The 17,250-nt window shown below is 44.7% G+C and overlaps 2 protein-coding genes across 9 annotated transcripts in view; one reads left to right on the plus strand and one right to left on the minus strand.

Moving 5' to 3' along the window:
* The window catches only part of LOC135911386 (uncharacterized), a 497,365-nt gene extending 496,163 nt beyond the window's left edge, over window positions 1-1,202 (minus strand). For all 5 annotated transcript variants that reach the window (XR_011515167.1, XR_010567300.1, XM_070540568.1 and 2 more), the window contains exon 1: window positions 807-1,202. Coding sequence is in view for 3 of the 5 variants with exons in the window: in XM_070540568.1 (XP_070396669.1) it covers window positions 807-873 (67 nt within the window). In the remaining 2 variants the exon portion in view is untranslated. The remainder of the gene's footprint in view (window positions 1-806) is intronic.
* The window catches only part of LOC135911383 (uncharacterized), an 85,872-nt gene extending 71,567 nt beyond the window's left edge, over window positions 1-14,305 (plus strand). For 2 of the 4 annotated variants that reach the window (XM_065443627.1, XM_065443628.1), the window contains exons 12-13: window positions 2,520-2,601; window positions 7,239-10,848. In XM_065443627.1, the coding sequence (XP_065299699.1) occupies window positions 2,520-2,601; window positions 7,239-7,557 (401 nt within the window). In that variant the 3' untranslated portion in view covers window positions 7,558-10,848. Of the gene's footprint in view, window positions 1-2,519; window positions 2,602-7,134; window positions 10,849-14,182 lie in introns of those variants that run through there. The other 2 variants (XM_065443629.1, XM_065443630.1) reach the window with 2 other exon arrangements.
* The last annotated feature ends 2,945 nt before the right edge of the window (window positions 14,306-17,250 follow it).

Below are 17,250 nucleotides of genomic sequence, written 5' to 3' on the forward strand. Positions count from 1 at the left end.
CGCCAGAATTGTTTGCTGAGCTGGAAAAAAACGACATCGCCGCCACACTTTAGAAATCGCCTACCGCGATTCTAGCTCGATGTCCGCCATCTTGGTTAGGTCAAGAGAGGTCTGTGGGGAAGTGCACTTGCCGGATTTACATATCCGTTATAAATGGAGGATAAAATTTGAAGTAACTATTGTTAAGGGCAAATAAAAGAAAACTACCTGAATGCTCCGGGGAGGCTCTGTCCTCGTAAAGATGCTTGCGTACTGACTGAAAAACTAGGTGCAGTGCTCGATAAATGTATGCGGTCTGTGGCTTTGCATAGTAAGGACAGCTCTCGCCAATTTGTATGCGCTGTAAGTGAAATGGATGCAAATAAGGGAACCCTAGGTCAAGCGTGGCGTCTGGTGCGTTAGCTCTCAGCGCTCCGTTTCGTGCTTTGACAGTTTCTGGAGCATTGCCTTCGCGAAAGAAATTGAGTGACTGGAGTACACACGGGCGCGGTTACGATGTTTCGCTTCCTACGTGCATAATCTGGATACTTATATGTATAACATAGTGTATCGTTTACATGTGCGCACCCAACTATACATGTATGTGTAAGCGTTTCTATCCCTGAACCACGCAACGTCTCACGTGCTCATTAAAAAGTCTTGAGCGGCGCTGTAGCATTCTGACTGCTAGAAAACGAATTTACGTTACACGTTGGAATCGTTGAGCCTCGCGTTACGCGGAGCAGACAGAAAAAGGCCGCACTCAGGTGTAACTGCACTCGCAAAACGAAATTGTCCGCTGCCGTGTAGCAGAAAGTCGAACATACCTGGAACACGTAAGAGGAAGCAACAACTGTCGAATTCGAGTGGTGTCGCAGGGCAAAAACCACGCATCGTTGAAACATTGCATCCCAACAGCCAGCAGTGCCATAACACACAGCCTAGAGTGAGGCGAAAGCTGTCCACGGTAGCGTAAGCTGCGGTTTTGCGACGGCGAATTCACCGCTTACCCTTTGGGGGGTGGTGTCAAGCGTCTGAACCGTGTCCCCGGCGTGCTTGAAGGATGGTGCGCATGCGTTCTTTTTTCATGCGCACGATCATGAATAGCGTGGGCCTGCCTTGGCACATCGTGGCAAGGCACGCATTGACACAAGAACGCTGTCGTTATCTTTCAAAAAATGTCACGACTGTTACGGCGGAAGGTTCACCGGAGGCTGTCAGCATGTTCTAGTTGGCCACTGACACAGTCGTAGCCCCCCTTTTTTTCCACCACTGATTCCCGCATGCGAGAATATTAACTGACCGTTGCCTGCGACGTTTCGTTGTGCCTGTAGTTCAGAAGGCGAAGAGCGCGAAATGTGACCAAATCAGCGAAAACGGCATGTTCGGCCGAAGGGGATATTCTAGACAAAGCGTAATTCGGCCACGTTGTTGAATCATATAATGGCAGCATTTGGAGCCAATCGGAGAGGCCATGGTAGAGCTTTGAGCCAATTAGAGCCAACAATACGGTTAATTTTGATGTGATGGCGCAATTCGCCTATGTCCGTAATTGTAGGCACTCTGGATTCTGTTTTCTCCATTCCTTCCTCCATCGTGTAACATGTGGTTTTTTCTGTAGTCTAGGATAGCCACTAGTTGACGATTACAAAGAGCATAGTCGAAACAAACGGGCTGTGTTTTTTTTACTTGATAGGCGTACTCTCTTTCCTGGAAAAAAAAGATCAAGAACAAAAATACACTAAAATAAATAAAGAAACTTAAGAATAAATAAAGAAAATACACTAATGAAAACACAGGTATCGACAAAATTGAACGCACACCCTCTCTGTGGACAGCTTGCTGTGTCGTGCTCTAACAAAGCTACTTCAAGACATACGTTGCATAGAAGAAAATGAACATTTTTTTTCTGAACAATTTTAAAGGGACTCTACTGGCAAATATAGTCAGTTAGGCCTGGTTCGCAGATTGCACTTTCCTGGTCGTAAATATAGATAAGTCCTAGCGCGAGCACAATTTCAGTATGTGAGAAAGGACACAAAAACCACACTGATTGACGATGCACTGGAATTTTGGCGTCAACACTCCCCGGTGTGGCAAGTATTGGCAGCATCTCCTCAAATTTAGTGAAATTGTGTTTTTTTTTTAATATTAGCAGCCTTATTGGGAACTTCTGCGTCCAAAAGGAAGGAGTAAAATATACATCTGTGACAGCACAACGTCTTAACGGTCGTGGTTCCAGTTGCAATAATCGTTCCTGCGCCGAGAAGGTGTACAGTACCGCGCTATATTAAAACAAACATCGACCTATTTCAAACTTCTGACTGGCGCTTCATATGACACTCTTCCTTTTCTGGAACTGTTGGACAAGTGTGATTGCTATGTCTGCATGATTACCGCTCTGGTGTGCGTTTTGAGTGTTGGTCATACTGCACATAATCGTGGAGTTTTCGAAAGGATATCAACAAGCGCTGATCTAATCAGTTCTTTCTTTGCATGCTGTTTGTCGTATTAAATTATTCTGTTGTATTTTGTTTCAGGGGGCTTCATAGCGTTGGGTGTCTTTGGAGGATTTGTCGTCCTCGCTGCAGTAATCACCATCGTCGTCATCGTCATACGACGGTAAGTTGAATGGCCAGCACTAGAATTTTGCACTTTCATTACCCGTTTCCACTCGCCAGGAACCTGGCTCACGGCACGCTTCACTGCACAGTAGCTCTGCAAAAGTCGAGCTTCCCTACATACTGCCGTGGAATCAGGGCAGATGCATGGTGTTTTTCATGAACTCAGGAGGTTGTGCACAAGGTGCCAAAATATAAATGGCATATGTCCAGGTTTAAGACGTAATTAGATAGCTGTTGAGGCTGTACAAGGCCGCGTGAAATGTCAGAACCTAATACTATTTGAATAATACGCTTTTCTTTCGGTTACAAACGTAAGCTCTGTGTAAAAGATCAATCCACCCACCGGTCCCACGTAGCATGTTGCTCGGACCAGTGTATACTTTCGTAGAAAACGTAAGCATCAATACGGCTCATTAAAGGGAAGAACACACTCATGTATAGGTATAAATTAGTTCGTTGTGAGTTACTTCCTCAGCCAATGTACGTTTTAGCAGGGTTATCGAAATAGGTCCACGCAAAGTCATAAACGACAACTCGAAAGAACGAAAACGAATTGGCGTTTTGGGAGACGTACAGGCGCCTTGCTGTCAGTGAAGGAGAAAGTCGTTAGGTCGATAATTGCGTGAACGAGATAAGCATCATGTGAACGAGAGAATCACTCGTAGTGTCGGTCAGTGGCCGATTTCCACGTCTCCGAATTGGTGTCCGGAGTAACAGCTATGAATTAATATTCTACCAGTATGTTGAATGGCGGCGACGTTCCCCTGGCGCTAATGATACTAGCTGGCTGCAAGCGAGGAGGAGATCTGCCCTAGGCGTGATCTATAAGGATGAGCCAGTGTCAGCAGTGAAACGCTCTCGTTCATTTGGATGCACAAAGCTATCCGGACTTTTACGCTTGGAGACAGAAAGAGAGCCTGCGCTCCATGTCGACTTCTCTTGCGGATTCGGATCCGAGTGCGCGGTGAGGAGAGACGGGTCTCAATGGCTGCGTGAGCCTCGATACCGTGACGTGTACCAGGCGTGAGTGAGTCAAAGGAAACGGGGAGCCGTGGAACTTCATGTCCTCTCCAGCTATGAATGCCGGAGTGTGTATGGTCCGCTGGGCTTCTATGGCACGCGCTCGGCAACTTGGATGCTACGCGACCCGATTACGCTAGAGTGCAGCCGGAAACCTAGAAGTGAATCAAAGTCCTCTTTTTTATATTTTGCCGATTGAAGAAAGGTCTCGTCACACTGACGTAAGCGCACTTGCACAAACCACGCAGACACGCAATAAAAAAGGAAGAAGAAGAAAATGTTGTACTGCGGTCATAACATTTCTTATTTTGACGACGAAATTGCAGTGAAAAGTTTTTCTGAGACGTTTTATGGAAAATTCAGAAAGTAAATCCTTTCGCGGCATTCAAAATTTAATTAACGGGATTTAACGTCTACGAGGAACACCGCGTGTATTACAGACGCCATAGCGGAAATATAAGAACTAAATTTTGACCCCTTGTCGGGCGTTGGCGTGCTCTGAGATCTCCGTGCATGAGTGTTTTCGCCATGAGCATTCATATGCACCCGACCACGAGGACGCAAATCAAAAACAGCTACCGCGTGCTTAGCGGCAGTAAAGTAACTGTGTCCCCGCGGCGACTATATGTAAAAAGTCGTTTCCAGCAATCTCTAATGAAAACTAATGCAACTAGTTCATATGGAAAATATAGCAAAACGATGTGCTCTTGCATGATGTTTGCATTTTAGTGCTTAATTGCAAGTTTGCAACACATGGTGCGGCAAACCGAAACTAGAAATTTTCGGAGAATGCTGCTTGTTGGCGCTGCAGCATAAAGTTTGCCGCAGCTCAATCACTTTCACGCGACGCATTGGTGGAAGCCATCAAACACTCGTACTGCTGCTGCCGCTGAAAACTTAAGTGATGTAGATAACGTGACCTAGACGTAAGGTACTTTGGTTATACTATGATTATTTATTACGTCTTTTACTAGCTGACTGCACAGGATGTTAGTACATCAAGGAACAGCAAATTTCTATCTCTTCCAAGCAACAGCTTTAGTGGCTGGGAAACGCTACCACTGGTTAAACGCATTTGTTTGTAAACAAAGACTTTAACTGATCAAAATCGCGAACGGTCTGAGGCCAAGGCAGATTTTTCAGCACTCCGTGGGGCCGTGGTGTCAGTTTATCGTCACCATGACCATGCCTCGAGAGTTTTAACGGTGGTAACGTTGTAAAGTCACTGGAACCGAATACGTGACCACAGTGTTACTTTTTCGCATATGTGTGCATGTGCTGGGGAAAACGCCGATGACCTGATGCACGATGTCTGTCCTGAAAATGGCATTGCTGGGAACATTGCATGCCCTGTTGCAACCTCTTGCATGGGTGGCAGGCTACACGAAACATTAACACAGGGCACTGCACATCCTTGTTGACTGTCTTGGGCATGGTTGCCTGTCTTTTTTGTAATGACGCAGTAATGACACTGACACGTGCTAAGCACAGTACTGCTTTTGAAGTGTTTTTTATGTTGATTAACACAATGCAAAACTATTTATCTCATGTTGATGATGACAAAATTGGAAGCTGCCGAATTTGATTTTCGAAGTGCTGTAGCAAACAGCAGAGATTCACTGTACATCAAAGAATTAAAAGAAAAGCTGCTGCTGAATGTTTTCTACATTCTCATAAGATTGGTGCAGATACTATACATTTGCATACTGTCATGCATCATAGTGTAAAGAACACATCACCAGAAAGCAGATGTAGAGTTAAGATTGATTATATGCCGACATGGCCAGTGTATGACTTAGGTGATTTTGCCACAAAGCCAAACAATGTCGATTCTTTTATTTTTTGTGCACTTTTGCTCCAAAGCGGCGATACATTTCTATATCCGCCATCGTTATCAGCTTTGTTCGAAAGCTCGAAAGAGACCACGAGATCTCAAATAATGTCGTATTAGCTCTGTAGAGCTGTTACTGAATCAATAGCACACCATTTAACTGCATATTTCAGCCTTTGACATAAGGTATTTTTAAAGCCGCAGCAGAGGAAGCGCTTGAGCGTTTGGAGGGGTAGAAGTGGATGGAGTTCCGGGAAAAATTGTTTCGTAAAAATTATTGACAAGTACATACTGTTTGCTGCTGTTACACGTTGCATTTAGAGAACACTGCTCCAAGAAACCAGCTTATATGCATCGTACTGTTTGTGCTTCTGTGGAAGCTTGTGCTGAAGGGCTCTTAGGACATCCGATTCTGATGCATGAATATGACAGAACATCAAAAGGGAAGAAAAGTGTTCACTCGTCGTTTCATCAAAAACTGTTTGCTGTTTTACCTGATCAGGATTCATTGGGACTGTTGTGGCTCAAGTCGTTTGCTAGATAGCACGCCAGTTTTTCAGTAGGTTCCAGGGAGTTATATGCAGCGTTTGGATAGGCCGATCGGTGTGATGCGGGCTGTCTAGGCAGCTCTGGCGTTTATTCCGAGCCGCAAACTTCTGTCGCATTATATTCAAAAACTTGTTCGACAGCATAAGACGTTTGAAGGATGGTATACATACTAAACTTATTCAGCTTATCGAGAAAAGAGTAAGGGCGCTCCTTCACTGAGCGCCAAGAATCTGCTCATGACTGTTTCAACAGCATCATGTTGCTAGTCAAAATTCTTCGCATGACAACGCCGAGACTACAAATCTAAAATGCATATTGTAGGTAGCCAATGCTATCACCGAGCTTTGACGCCATGCCTATAAAGCCTTCGATAAAAATGTGGAACGAATGCTGAACATTGGTTGCGAGGATGCGCCACGTCCATGTTGAGTTTGTATTTCAAATTTTCTGGCTCTAACTACTGCTTCGGTCAGATACGCAGTCGTCTCCTTGCACTTTCGGGGGGTAGGTGGTTGAAAAACGTTGAAGCGAAATGAAGAGAGGAGTTCTGTCTTGTATTTTTTTTCTTATCTCGAGCAAATACAATATATTTGCGTACCTGTGTCGGTGATCACTGAGCCTGTTCACCCACAAGATTGCACATTGAAATTCAGTTCACAATTGAACTACAATATAGGACTGCCCACAATATACCCACGAACGCGATTTCGTTTGCTGTTAGTGGCAGCACCTTCGGTGAATTTTTGAAATAAATTTTTGATAACGTATATTCACACGCTATCAACGTGTCCATTGTCATTGCGTTCATCCATAGGAAAAAAAGGGAACTGTACACGGACTGATGAATAGCTCGAATGCGGGTTCTTTTTTCGCTTAGCTGGGTCGCACGAATTACTAGGTTTTCGGACAATGGCGGATAGTAGACGTTCATTACTACCGATTGGCAAAGGCGTCCACTGGCACGTTCTCGGGTGTCCACGTACGGCGCTCGCGTTGTTTGGCTTCGTCCAGAGAGGCATTACTACCAGCACCGCGTACCCGAGGTTTATTAACCCTCACTGACCCTTCGTGGTTTGCCTGTGTGCCCTCCTCCTCCTCCTTCCCGTCCTCTCCACTTTCGCACGCTAACAGGTCTCGGTAGATCGGTGTTTACCCCCCCGCCCCCTGTTCTCACAACCAACGCGACCGACGCAACCAACCAACTCGGGGCCGATCTTGCCGCCTTCACACCACAGTGCGAGGCGAGGAGACTGCGACGGCGTCGACCGCTGTCGCGGCTCCAAGATGCCGCCGGGTGGCGGGGGTTCGAGCGGCTGCTCGTCGCTGGAGCACTCTCCCGTGGGCGCCTACGCCGAGCACGGTCTGCAGAGGCACTACAAGCGCGCGTGGGAGAACCTCCGCTACGACGCCGGCGCCGCGGGCCACAAGGCGCCGCGCATCGAGACGCTAGACCACCCGCACGTGACGTCACGCACCCTCGAGGGCTACCGAGAGGCCAACGAGATCACCGTGAACGACGTGGCCGCGCTGTACGGCCGGCCGCACCGGAGGTGATTGTGGCCGCCGATGACCGATGGACTAGGGACGTTCACTATCGGCAGAGACGTTCTGTGTGGTGGACGGGCTTCGCGAATGGCGGCCACGGGCCTAGAAATTTGCGCAGTCGTGTTGCAAGCACTCTTTTGTAAGCGCATCCCGTGTGCGTGTCCCAGATGTGCGGGTCTTGTGCTGCTCGGGGCGTTGGCGGTAGTTTGGAAAAAAGAAATGGATCATGACAGTTTCTCAAACAACCACCGAGCACCATGATAATGGCGGAGAAGCACATTGCGCGTAGAAGGAACAAGCTTGTGGTACTTGTCGCTGAATGAATGTTGAGCGTGTTGAATGTCTTTCGCAGAAGGTTCTTTTGTCGCTCACAACGGAACTACTTCGGCTCACATGCGACTGGACAGTGGAAAAGTTGAGTGATAGCTTACGTCTTTAGCTAAAGCCTGTTTGATGCCCTGAAATTTTTATTGATCTAGTTAGATTTCAGCATAATTCTGAGCTCAGCGATTCGAAAATTTTGATTTTGTGTATGTGACTCGACTCCATTACATTGCTGCACGGTCAGCTCTCGTCATGCAATTTGCTTGAACACAGTGTTAAAGTTGTCGTCGATTTGGTAACAAAGGCAAGTAAGAACCCGGTATATGTAAGCTGGGTTTATGAAGTTCACGTTTCATCTAACGTGTGCACTGAGTCAATTACAAAGCCACTTCTGACCGGAAACGAGACATAAAAGTAGTACTGTAAGACTTATTTAAAAAAAAACTGTGCCTGTCGCATGAGGATGAGCCTGTTTATTTTGGTAGCCTAGATCCTAAAACGATTTGTTTTCTTTCTCTATTGAATCATCGTTTCAAATCAATGTGCCCATTGTGAAATGCAATTTTCACAAATGTTTATAGCTATAGCAAACTATCTTCGCATTGTTTTGTGTTATTAAGCTGCTCATATAGAGTGCTTGGTGGCAGTTCGCCGGTTTCAAGCGCAAGGTGACCTTCTGACTACGTACATTACATTGTAGGTTGTCGCAGAGGGGTTTCCTTTTTGTATAATGCATTACAGTTCCACTGTACACACCCTCTGAGAAGCAGTATATAGTGGCTGTTAACAAATCCCTATGTTCTGAGGTTTCCTCTTCTTCTTCTTCTTCTTCTTCTTCTTCTTTTGCGTCGAAACAGGCAGTTCAACAGGCACGTCATCTCATGTAGACGGATCGTTTATGTACGAAGGGGAATGTCGCGCTGTTCGGCTTTCACGTTACATATTGGCGACTTGCTGTTTAGTTTACAGTAACATAGTAACTATATTAACGGCAATCTGGTATTGTTTTCTGACACATCAAGTACTGTCTAGAACGTGCTCTAATCAAAGAATGTGTGGGATGTTGTTCTCTCCTACCTCTTTCTTTCTTTGGACTTAGGCACTGAAAGTGCCGGAAATGTGTAATATTTCAAGACGTGCTTGATATTGGTGTTGTGTACGAAAGTGGATGCGTGCATGTGTGTGTGTGCGTATTTAATTTCTCAATGCCGTATTTGTCCTCATGCCTTAAAAGTGCTTATTATATCCTTGTTGTTCGGGTATGCGTGTTACACTGACGACTTGTCAGTGTAACACCAATTAGTTGCGAGAGGATACTGTCATTGACTTTTTTTTTAACATGATAGCATATGTAAAGCAAGATTTCAAGTAGCCAGAAAGACACGTGACAGCCAATGATCCATGTTTCATTATGCTAGAAATGGTAAAGGAACTTAAATGACCCGAAATCATCAACGGTCAAGATGTCTCTCCCAGCCCGCTGGGAGAACAGTTCCAGAAATGGGTTACAAAAGAGCGGCTGTTTCCGCCGTCACTATTGTTGGAGTCATTAGTTGATGAACATGTTAGGAGAGGCATGATCCTATGTGCAGGAAACATTCTCCAACTTATACTTCTTTCCAATAATTAATGCAACGGAAGCAGTGACTGGACCAGACATATGGTCGCCTAACTAGAGGCATCTTCAGCCTGCCAGATGTAGGCATTGACAAAAGCTCATCATCTTTGCATACGCCAAAGGCAACTCGTAGAAAGCGTTAAGAATCTAAAAAGGACACAACGAAAAAAAAAACTTTCACCATGCTTATTTTTCTTCTAGTATTTGTCGCGTCAGCACATCGCTATATTTATGCCTACTTAACGAGGCTGTGTCTTCTTCGTATTATTTATTCGCGCATGTATTTATTCTGTCATACACCATTCTCACGTATTCTTCGATCATCGAGGTCTTGCCATTATTCCAGACGCTGAGTAAGCCTGTCTGTAAGATGTGTCCTTGCTTACGAGCAATGATCTCGGAACCATGCCGCCTTATTATTCTGCCGTCTAGAATAGTTGTAAACAAAGAATGCGGAAAAGCGCCCCTTTTTAGATTGCCTTTTGTTAGTTTTTATGAATGCAAACATTTAGATTCGGCCTATCGTTTATATGGCATGACAGCATCAGAAAAATCAAGGTTTCCACAAACCTCGAAAGCTGTACCAGCATTTAAAATCCTCCTATTTCCTAGCTTTGCTCAAATAAAAAATGATGAGCGGATGTTCGTGCTACCATATTGTTCGCTTAATATATCCTGGGGCGATGCGATAGTTTTTTTCAATAGAAATAATGAGTTTCCTTTCTTGAGGGGCATTCTTCAGAAACATATCAAGTTCTTGTGATTGACTCACACTGCAGCTACACAACTATCTTGGGGCTGCTTTCCTTTCAAGCTTTTACTTCACTGGTATTTTAGTTTCCTGTTGCAGCGACTGCAGCTTCAATCATACGCATACTGACCAAGCCTTAAGTGTATATGACAAAAATGTTTCGAGCGTGTACATAGTAAACGAGTGCTCAATATGCCCCTTTCTTATCTAGACTGGAGCAAAAGCAGGGCACTGTTGGAAGCAGCTGCTAACATTGCAAATAACCACTGTGAAGGATTCTGTCCTTCTGCTTGACTAATGTAAAGTTGGCAACTCTACAATTGCGAAAGCATAGCTTTCTTTCGGGTTAAGCCATCCGATAGGGATCAGTGCACTTTCTCCGATTTCTTTCTTTCTTTTTTTTTGCAAACAAACCCTCTTATTCATTGAGCGTTTATTCCTTATGAGAAATGTCATAAATTCTGTCTGTACAGTTGTATTTCAGCGCTGGCGTTACAATTGTGTATTTTATTTCGTTTATTTATGTTTTGTAATAAAGCTGAGTTCCTACACGAGTGCTACAAGTTGTTTGTTATTTGCCCTCGAGGTATGCATTTAAAGCTAACTAATGCCGTAGCTACGTGACATTCATTTTCTTATCTGACTGGCTAAAGCGCGAACATGACTTGCAATAAAGGCAAGCAATGCCTACGTCGTACTTTTGATAAGAAATATATATGGGCAAGGCAGAAGCACGTGTTTGAATCGCTATTATTACGCATGAAGATGTGTCCCCAGAGGAAGCCAACATTAGATAATTGTTTCGTCACTGAATACAAGTCCATGTTGTGAGTTTTGCGTTTTCCTAGCTGTCGAAAATTCGCTCGCCGCAGTATTTGCATATGGTAAATTTACTTGAAAAAAATTAGCTATTCACTCGTGGTTGTTTGTATTTGATTATGGACCCACTAGATAATGCCTGAAGTTAAACAGAAGACATTTTTTTGTTCTTTTTTGCATAGATCGCATTACCTTGCACGTCACTGCGAGTAAGAACCCGTGTAATCAGTGCTTTTGACGCAGGTCACCAATGCCGACAGAGCATGTGCGACAAGCCTTGACTCTCTTGCAGTGACATTTTGTTCGATGATATTCTTTTTTTTAAATTGAGAAATCCTGAACGCGTTTCATAATTTGCGCATTCATCCATCATTCTCGTACTTGGTTCTAGATGGCGCGAGATGGCTTCTGTTAGACATTATCCAGCGCCACTCATGCTTGCCAGATCAATATTGTAAAAACAAAAATGAAAAAGCCGCGCCCTCTATAGACAGTGCTGCCGCCTTACTGCTCTGCGAGAACCGAAGGAAAAGAGCGCGCAAATTCAAAGTACACTTTCTTTCATAGAACGTGCGTATACTCTGAAAATAACTATAACATAATGTAATGATTTGTTGAATGACACTGCGTGACGTTCAGGAAAACCTGCCGTGGTCCTACATTCCGCGGGCTGCAACTTCTGGCCTTCATATCTTCGCATCTTGTCAAGTGAAAACGCACTTCTAAATTCTGCAACCAAAAGACGAAAGCAATCTTAGGGGTCCCGTGGATGACACGCTTGTCCAAGTTTAACGACTATAAGAAAACAGCAGATCAGCTATCGCATGCAGTGTGCAATGACGTTTTTAGGCATTCCAAGGACAAGTGAAATGACCAACTTGCGCGCAACGTCCGTAATACGGAGAACGAAGAAAATGACATCATGGGCAATATGACAATGGACGATGACACGGTGACGTTACAAGGTGGCCCTTTTTTTTTAGGAAAGCAGAATCACAGCCGCTGGTGTTTAGTGCATGCAGCCACGCAGAATGCTTAGCGCAAGACGAGTAAGTATGAAGAAGCCGAGTTCGCAATTCTCATGCTCGTTCATGTTGAAGATTTTTGTACAAGGTATTCTGTTTATTCAAGTTTCATCTATTGTCTTTTCGACTTGTGATTCAGCAGGGGTTTGAGTGTTGATGTCATTCATGAAATTATTTTCAGCCTACGGACTCGACGTTTCTGTAGTAGAGTATTAATTTTGCGTATCGAATGATCACTGAAAAATGTTATTGCCAATGTGAAATACATTTATGGAGTACGACTATACTACACATTCATGCACATAATTTGGACATGATTGTTCCGAATTTCTTCGTGCTTTTTCGAATTTATCAAGCTAATCACCTTCACGCAGACACCCAGCGGCTTGTCCTGCAGGGTTCCATTCGGATTACTATGAAATTTGTGCTATTGACTTGGTTATATTTTGACAAATCTGTATACAATACTTCAAGACGACGTATACTTTTGAGTCCCCGCCGATCACGGTTACTTTTCGTTTCATTCCCCACCCCCTTAACTTGCGTAGTTATCGACCTGAATTGCGTGAATGAAGCCACGCTTCCGAATTTTGGTAACGCTAAACCTTTGGCCATTGTGTTGCCATTCACGATGAGTAAATTCGTACGCAAGCTTTAGCCTTACCAGAGGCACAGTGAGTCAATGCTTTCGCTACGTATCACAAGGGAAGAATGTTTCCATTTGCTAATGGCCAGGTCACTTTGAGTTACATTTCCGCATTTTAAACATTGAAGCGATGCCTTGTGAAATAATACGCGGAAAGTTAGTACAGCCTAAAGACAGGCTGTGGCGAAATGCAGCAACGGTGGTAATTATTTACAGATGCACCAAAGCACGTAGTTGTATTTGGTCGTGTAAAGCCCGAACTGCGTTTTATCAAGCTTAAAAATATTATTTTTTTACCTAGCGCTATGGATCACCTCCCTTTTTCTCATTCTTCATGAGCACCCCGAAAAAGTGACTGAATGATATGCGAGTTTCACATATCATTACTTCAAGACAAAGAAACTTCAAGAGCGGGAAGTGACCGTATAAATGCACGGACGCCATCTTTTATGCTTTGCAGGCGCAATGGTAGCAGGAAAAGAAGAAACAAACACCACTGTGAGTTGGAAAGCGAGCTGACCACTGTGAACGACCACTCTTCGTTTCAGGCAACGGTTACTTGCGGTGAATGTTTGTGCACGATTGCACGGTTCCCCAGTGCCTCAGTGCGGGATTTTACCCCGCAACCATCGACAGCCGGGTCCTGACTATATCCGAAAACGCTGAGGTGAACCTGCACCTTAGACCTGTTGCTAAGGAGCCCCAGAATTTCTGCATTGGACGCTATATGCTACAAAGGAAAGAAGAACATCTTGGCTACAAAGTGAAATTTGGCCAACAGGGAGGAGGAAGAAACGACAGGGAGGTTAACTACACTTTGTCTAGTTTGCTACTAAACACGTGGAGAGGGAGTGTGAAAGAGGGAGAAATAGAGAAATTTAAGTTCATACGGGCCATGCGTACTGGACTAGGCGCACTGTGTTCGCAGTCGGGTACTCAAGTGTGTCGCCCTAAGTACTGCAGAAGTGCTGGTGTGCTTTTCTTGAATGATGAGGGATAAGGATAAGCTGGTAGACCGTACTAACAAACTGTCAAAACCATGTGCACGCCTTGCTGACATGGCGAAGAAGTTCGCTATGCACATAAACGAGGAGCGTCACAACTCACAGTTTACCAGAACGTTTTTGTTACCTTTGACACCAAGCAGGGACTGAAGAAGCTATCTCCGACGTGGTATTTGTGTGCTTTAGCACCCACCTTTACAATGCCACCTCAATCAGTTCGGAGTGACCCCGCGATACGTGGTGCTTTCCATTGTGCATTCCTATTTAACACTCGTAGCATCATTAACACAGCCTTGTTTCCATTATTTCTATAGCATGCCCGGTTTTATCACGTGAAAGTGTGTGAAATTCTGCCTAGTTCTTGCCAGCTACTGCCGGGCCCTCCTTTTTTAGTGCACGCGCAATTTTTTTTTCTTGTAATAATGCAAAGTTTGTTTTCACTTTCAGGAGCGAGCGGCATTACCACGTGCAAGCTGAGAAGTCCCGCCTCTAGAACAAAATCGGGTAACATTTCAGTGCCGCTATCGCAACATCCCTAAAGGCTAAGCGAAGCTTTGTACATAAACCATTGAACATGAATGTGACATTTCATTGTATATAGTATGCCATATAGTAGTACTGCGCTTCACAAACCACTAAACGACTGAACTATTTGGCGATGTTGAGATGAATAAAGTGCAATACTGAAACAACTCACGCTCTTGCCATAACTACGTGCTCTTTGAGTCGACTATGGTGATGAGAAGGAGAAAATATTCTGCCATATGCACGTCAATCGTATATAAGCATGTTCCTCAGTGGTGTCCCCACAGATGCTTGGCGACTTGAATAAAACAAGCGAGCACTAACGGTGAGTAGCGACAATGAGTTTGCATAGATCTGACAATACAATGTGCCACTGAGAGATATTGCAGACTCGCGTGTTGGGATATATAGCTGCACACATACATGTCTCGCTAATGACTCAACGTACCGAAATTATTCGCATGCTCTTCAATTTCTTTCCTTGTCTTTATATTGAACAGCGCTGAAATAATCACTCATGAGTACATCTATCCGAGCTCGGACTATCGGTACATGGCCGCATATTTGAGACATGAATGGTTCGACGATAATTCGTCTGGTCAGGAGGAGGCATAACGAAAAAAAAAGAAAAAAAAGAGAAACGCCGAACCAGAGAGATAGAGAGAGAGAGAAAACAAGGGTAGGAAAGGTAGGGAGGTCAACCAGAACAGCATCCGGTTTGCTACCCTACACTGGGGGTGGGGGAAAGGGGAATAGAAAGAAGAAAGGGAGGGAGCAAGCGCAGAGTACATGTGGGAGGGACACCGTACGCAAGGACGCTATAAACGGTCTCTTAAGCCCGTGCACTTCAAGTACACGACACCACCAGTACACCAGAATGAAACGGCAAAAGAAAAGACCTATGGAGTATTCGGTTTCCGTACGGAAGCCGAAACCTCTTGAAGTTGTTTTAGAACCATTTAATTTTTGGTAGTCGTTTCTCTGTTCCCCTTTTTCATTATGCCTGAGACGGAATTGCCGCGATTTTCACCATGGTATTAATAACAAAACGAACGGTCGATCCAAGTTGCAAAGTTAACATCTAAGTTAAAACAAAGTAAAGAAGAAATTCATCCTCGCGCATCAGTAGCAGAAAATAGCGCGAAAAATTAGAAGGGGTACACACATAATATATTTGGAGCATTGTGGGCTGAAATTCCATGCTGCAATTTTCCGATTATGTATTCTGCTTTGCCCAATTACTAACGATGCGCAGTGTACCCGAATTCCGGGGTGTTATCAAAGCGCGTTAATGAAATTTTGGAATTATCGATCCTTTTCTTAAAAGAAACAGGAATAAAAAATAAGTGAATGGTGTAACTGTTTGCTTGAAAATGCGTCCAGCACGCTGCTCTAAACGACAATGGCTACCAATGAAACGACCTATTCAAGAGTAGTAAACATAACATACACACGAATACAGTGGCAAGTAACAGTAGAACGTCTGGTTGAAGTCCGTGTGTCGGAGTGAGCGTAAGAGCACCATCCTTGTGCACAAAGCACTAGCAGCCCTTTTGCAGCCGTCAAGTACGTGGTGCAGCCCGTTATTGAAAAGCCGCTGTCAAGGCTGTGTTGTACTATGTGCCGCTAATTCTGTCCTGTGAAAAAGGCTTCCTGTGGGAAAACAGGCGCAAGGCGGTGTGCGCATGTGGTCGGCACCAGCCTTGACCACCTGGGCCCTTGTACGCACGATGGAAAAAAATGCATTAGTGAGTTTTACGTGCCAAAACCACGATATGATTATGAGGCACGCCATAGAGGGCGACTCCGGAAATTTTTACCAGCCGAGGTTCTTTGCAGGGCACCGAAATCTAAGTATTCGGGTGCTTTCGCATTTCGCCCACATGGAAATACGCAGCCGCCGTGGCTGGGATACGATCCCGCGACCTCGTGTTTTCGCATGATGCTCATTAGCGAGAGTGCGCAGAATATCGGCAGATTGATTCACGTATAGTATTGCGCAAGAGTGCTGACAACCTTTGCAGCTTATAGCAGGCACTAGAGAGAGGCTGCAAACTTGGCCGCAGTGGATACCCGATGCGGAAGCCCCGGTATATAGAATGTAGATGTCTTGGAATACTGCCCCTTCCTCATTGCGCGGCCACCGCGATTCAGAGTCCAACTTGTGAGGCCGCAAGAGGCAGCTGAATTACGTGTAACAGTTTGAAAAACAATGAAAAGAAAGAAATATCCGTCAACGTCTACAACGTAGAGGGATATTACGTCTACAAAATACGCAGCCTTGTAATCAGATGTGACTCAACTTCATCGAATTCAAATTCTTTCAGGATGTTTTCTTTCATATGATAAAAAACAAGTTCGTTCGTTTTTATACTAGCCCTTCGTAATCAAACCAAAATGACAGGCGATGCTGAACAATGTAGCAGTGAGATCACAGCATAATGCGAGTGTGCTGGACGACCAAGCCGTGTTTTAAGATCAGTAGTGCTTACCGGGTGGCGTGAAGTCTAAAGCTGCAAGAATTCCCCACGATTGTAACGAGGCTCAATGCGGCACACACAAATGGTTACCCCATGTGCAGCTGCATGCTACTATCGCTTATTTCTTTCCTGCAGCGGCTTTGCGTACTTCGCTATTAACAGTGCGCTCATTCTTTTCCTTAGTATAGGTTAGCTGCAGCAATACGAAAAAGCAAAAAAATAAATGAACAAGAAATAATCGACCAACTTAGCAACAAAATCCCGTACTCGTCGAAAAATAAGGAAAAAAACAAACTCATTTCTGTCCCACCGTTGTTCATTGTTATCGTTGCGTCCGCGATTCCTGCGCAGCAGGGTCGCTCATCCAGTGCTCTGTTATCAAGCCGGCATTCGTTGCTTGCAATGGCCATTAGGGACAACGTACGGACACGGGACGCTCCGCGGCGTGCTCGGGATGCCAGACTGTTGCCAGCCGGCGAAAAGACAAACAAACAAACAAACAAAATAAAT

Source organism: Dermacentor albipictus, chromosome 6, assembly GCF_038994185.2.
Source record: "Dermacentor albipictus isolate Rhodes 1998 colony chromosome 6, USDA_Dalb.pri_finalv2, whole genome shotgun sequence".
In the NCBI taxonomy this organism is placed as follows: Eukaryota; Metazoa; Arthropoda; class Arachnida; order Ixodida; family Ixodidae; genus Dermacentor; species Dermacentor albipictus.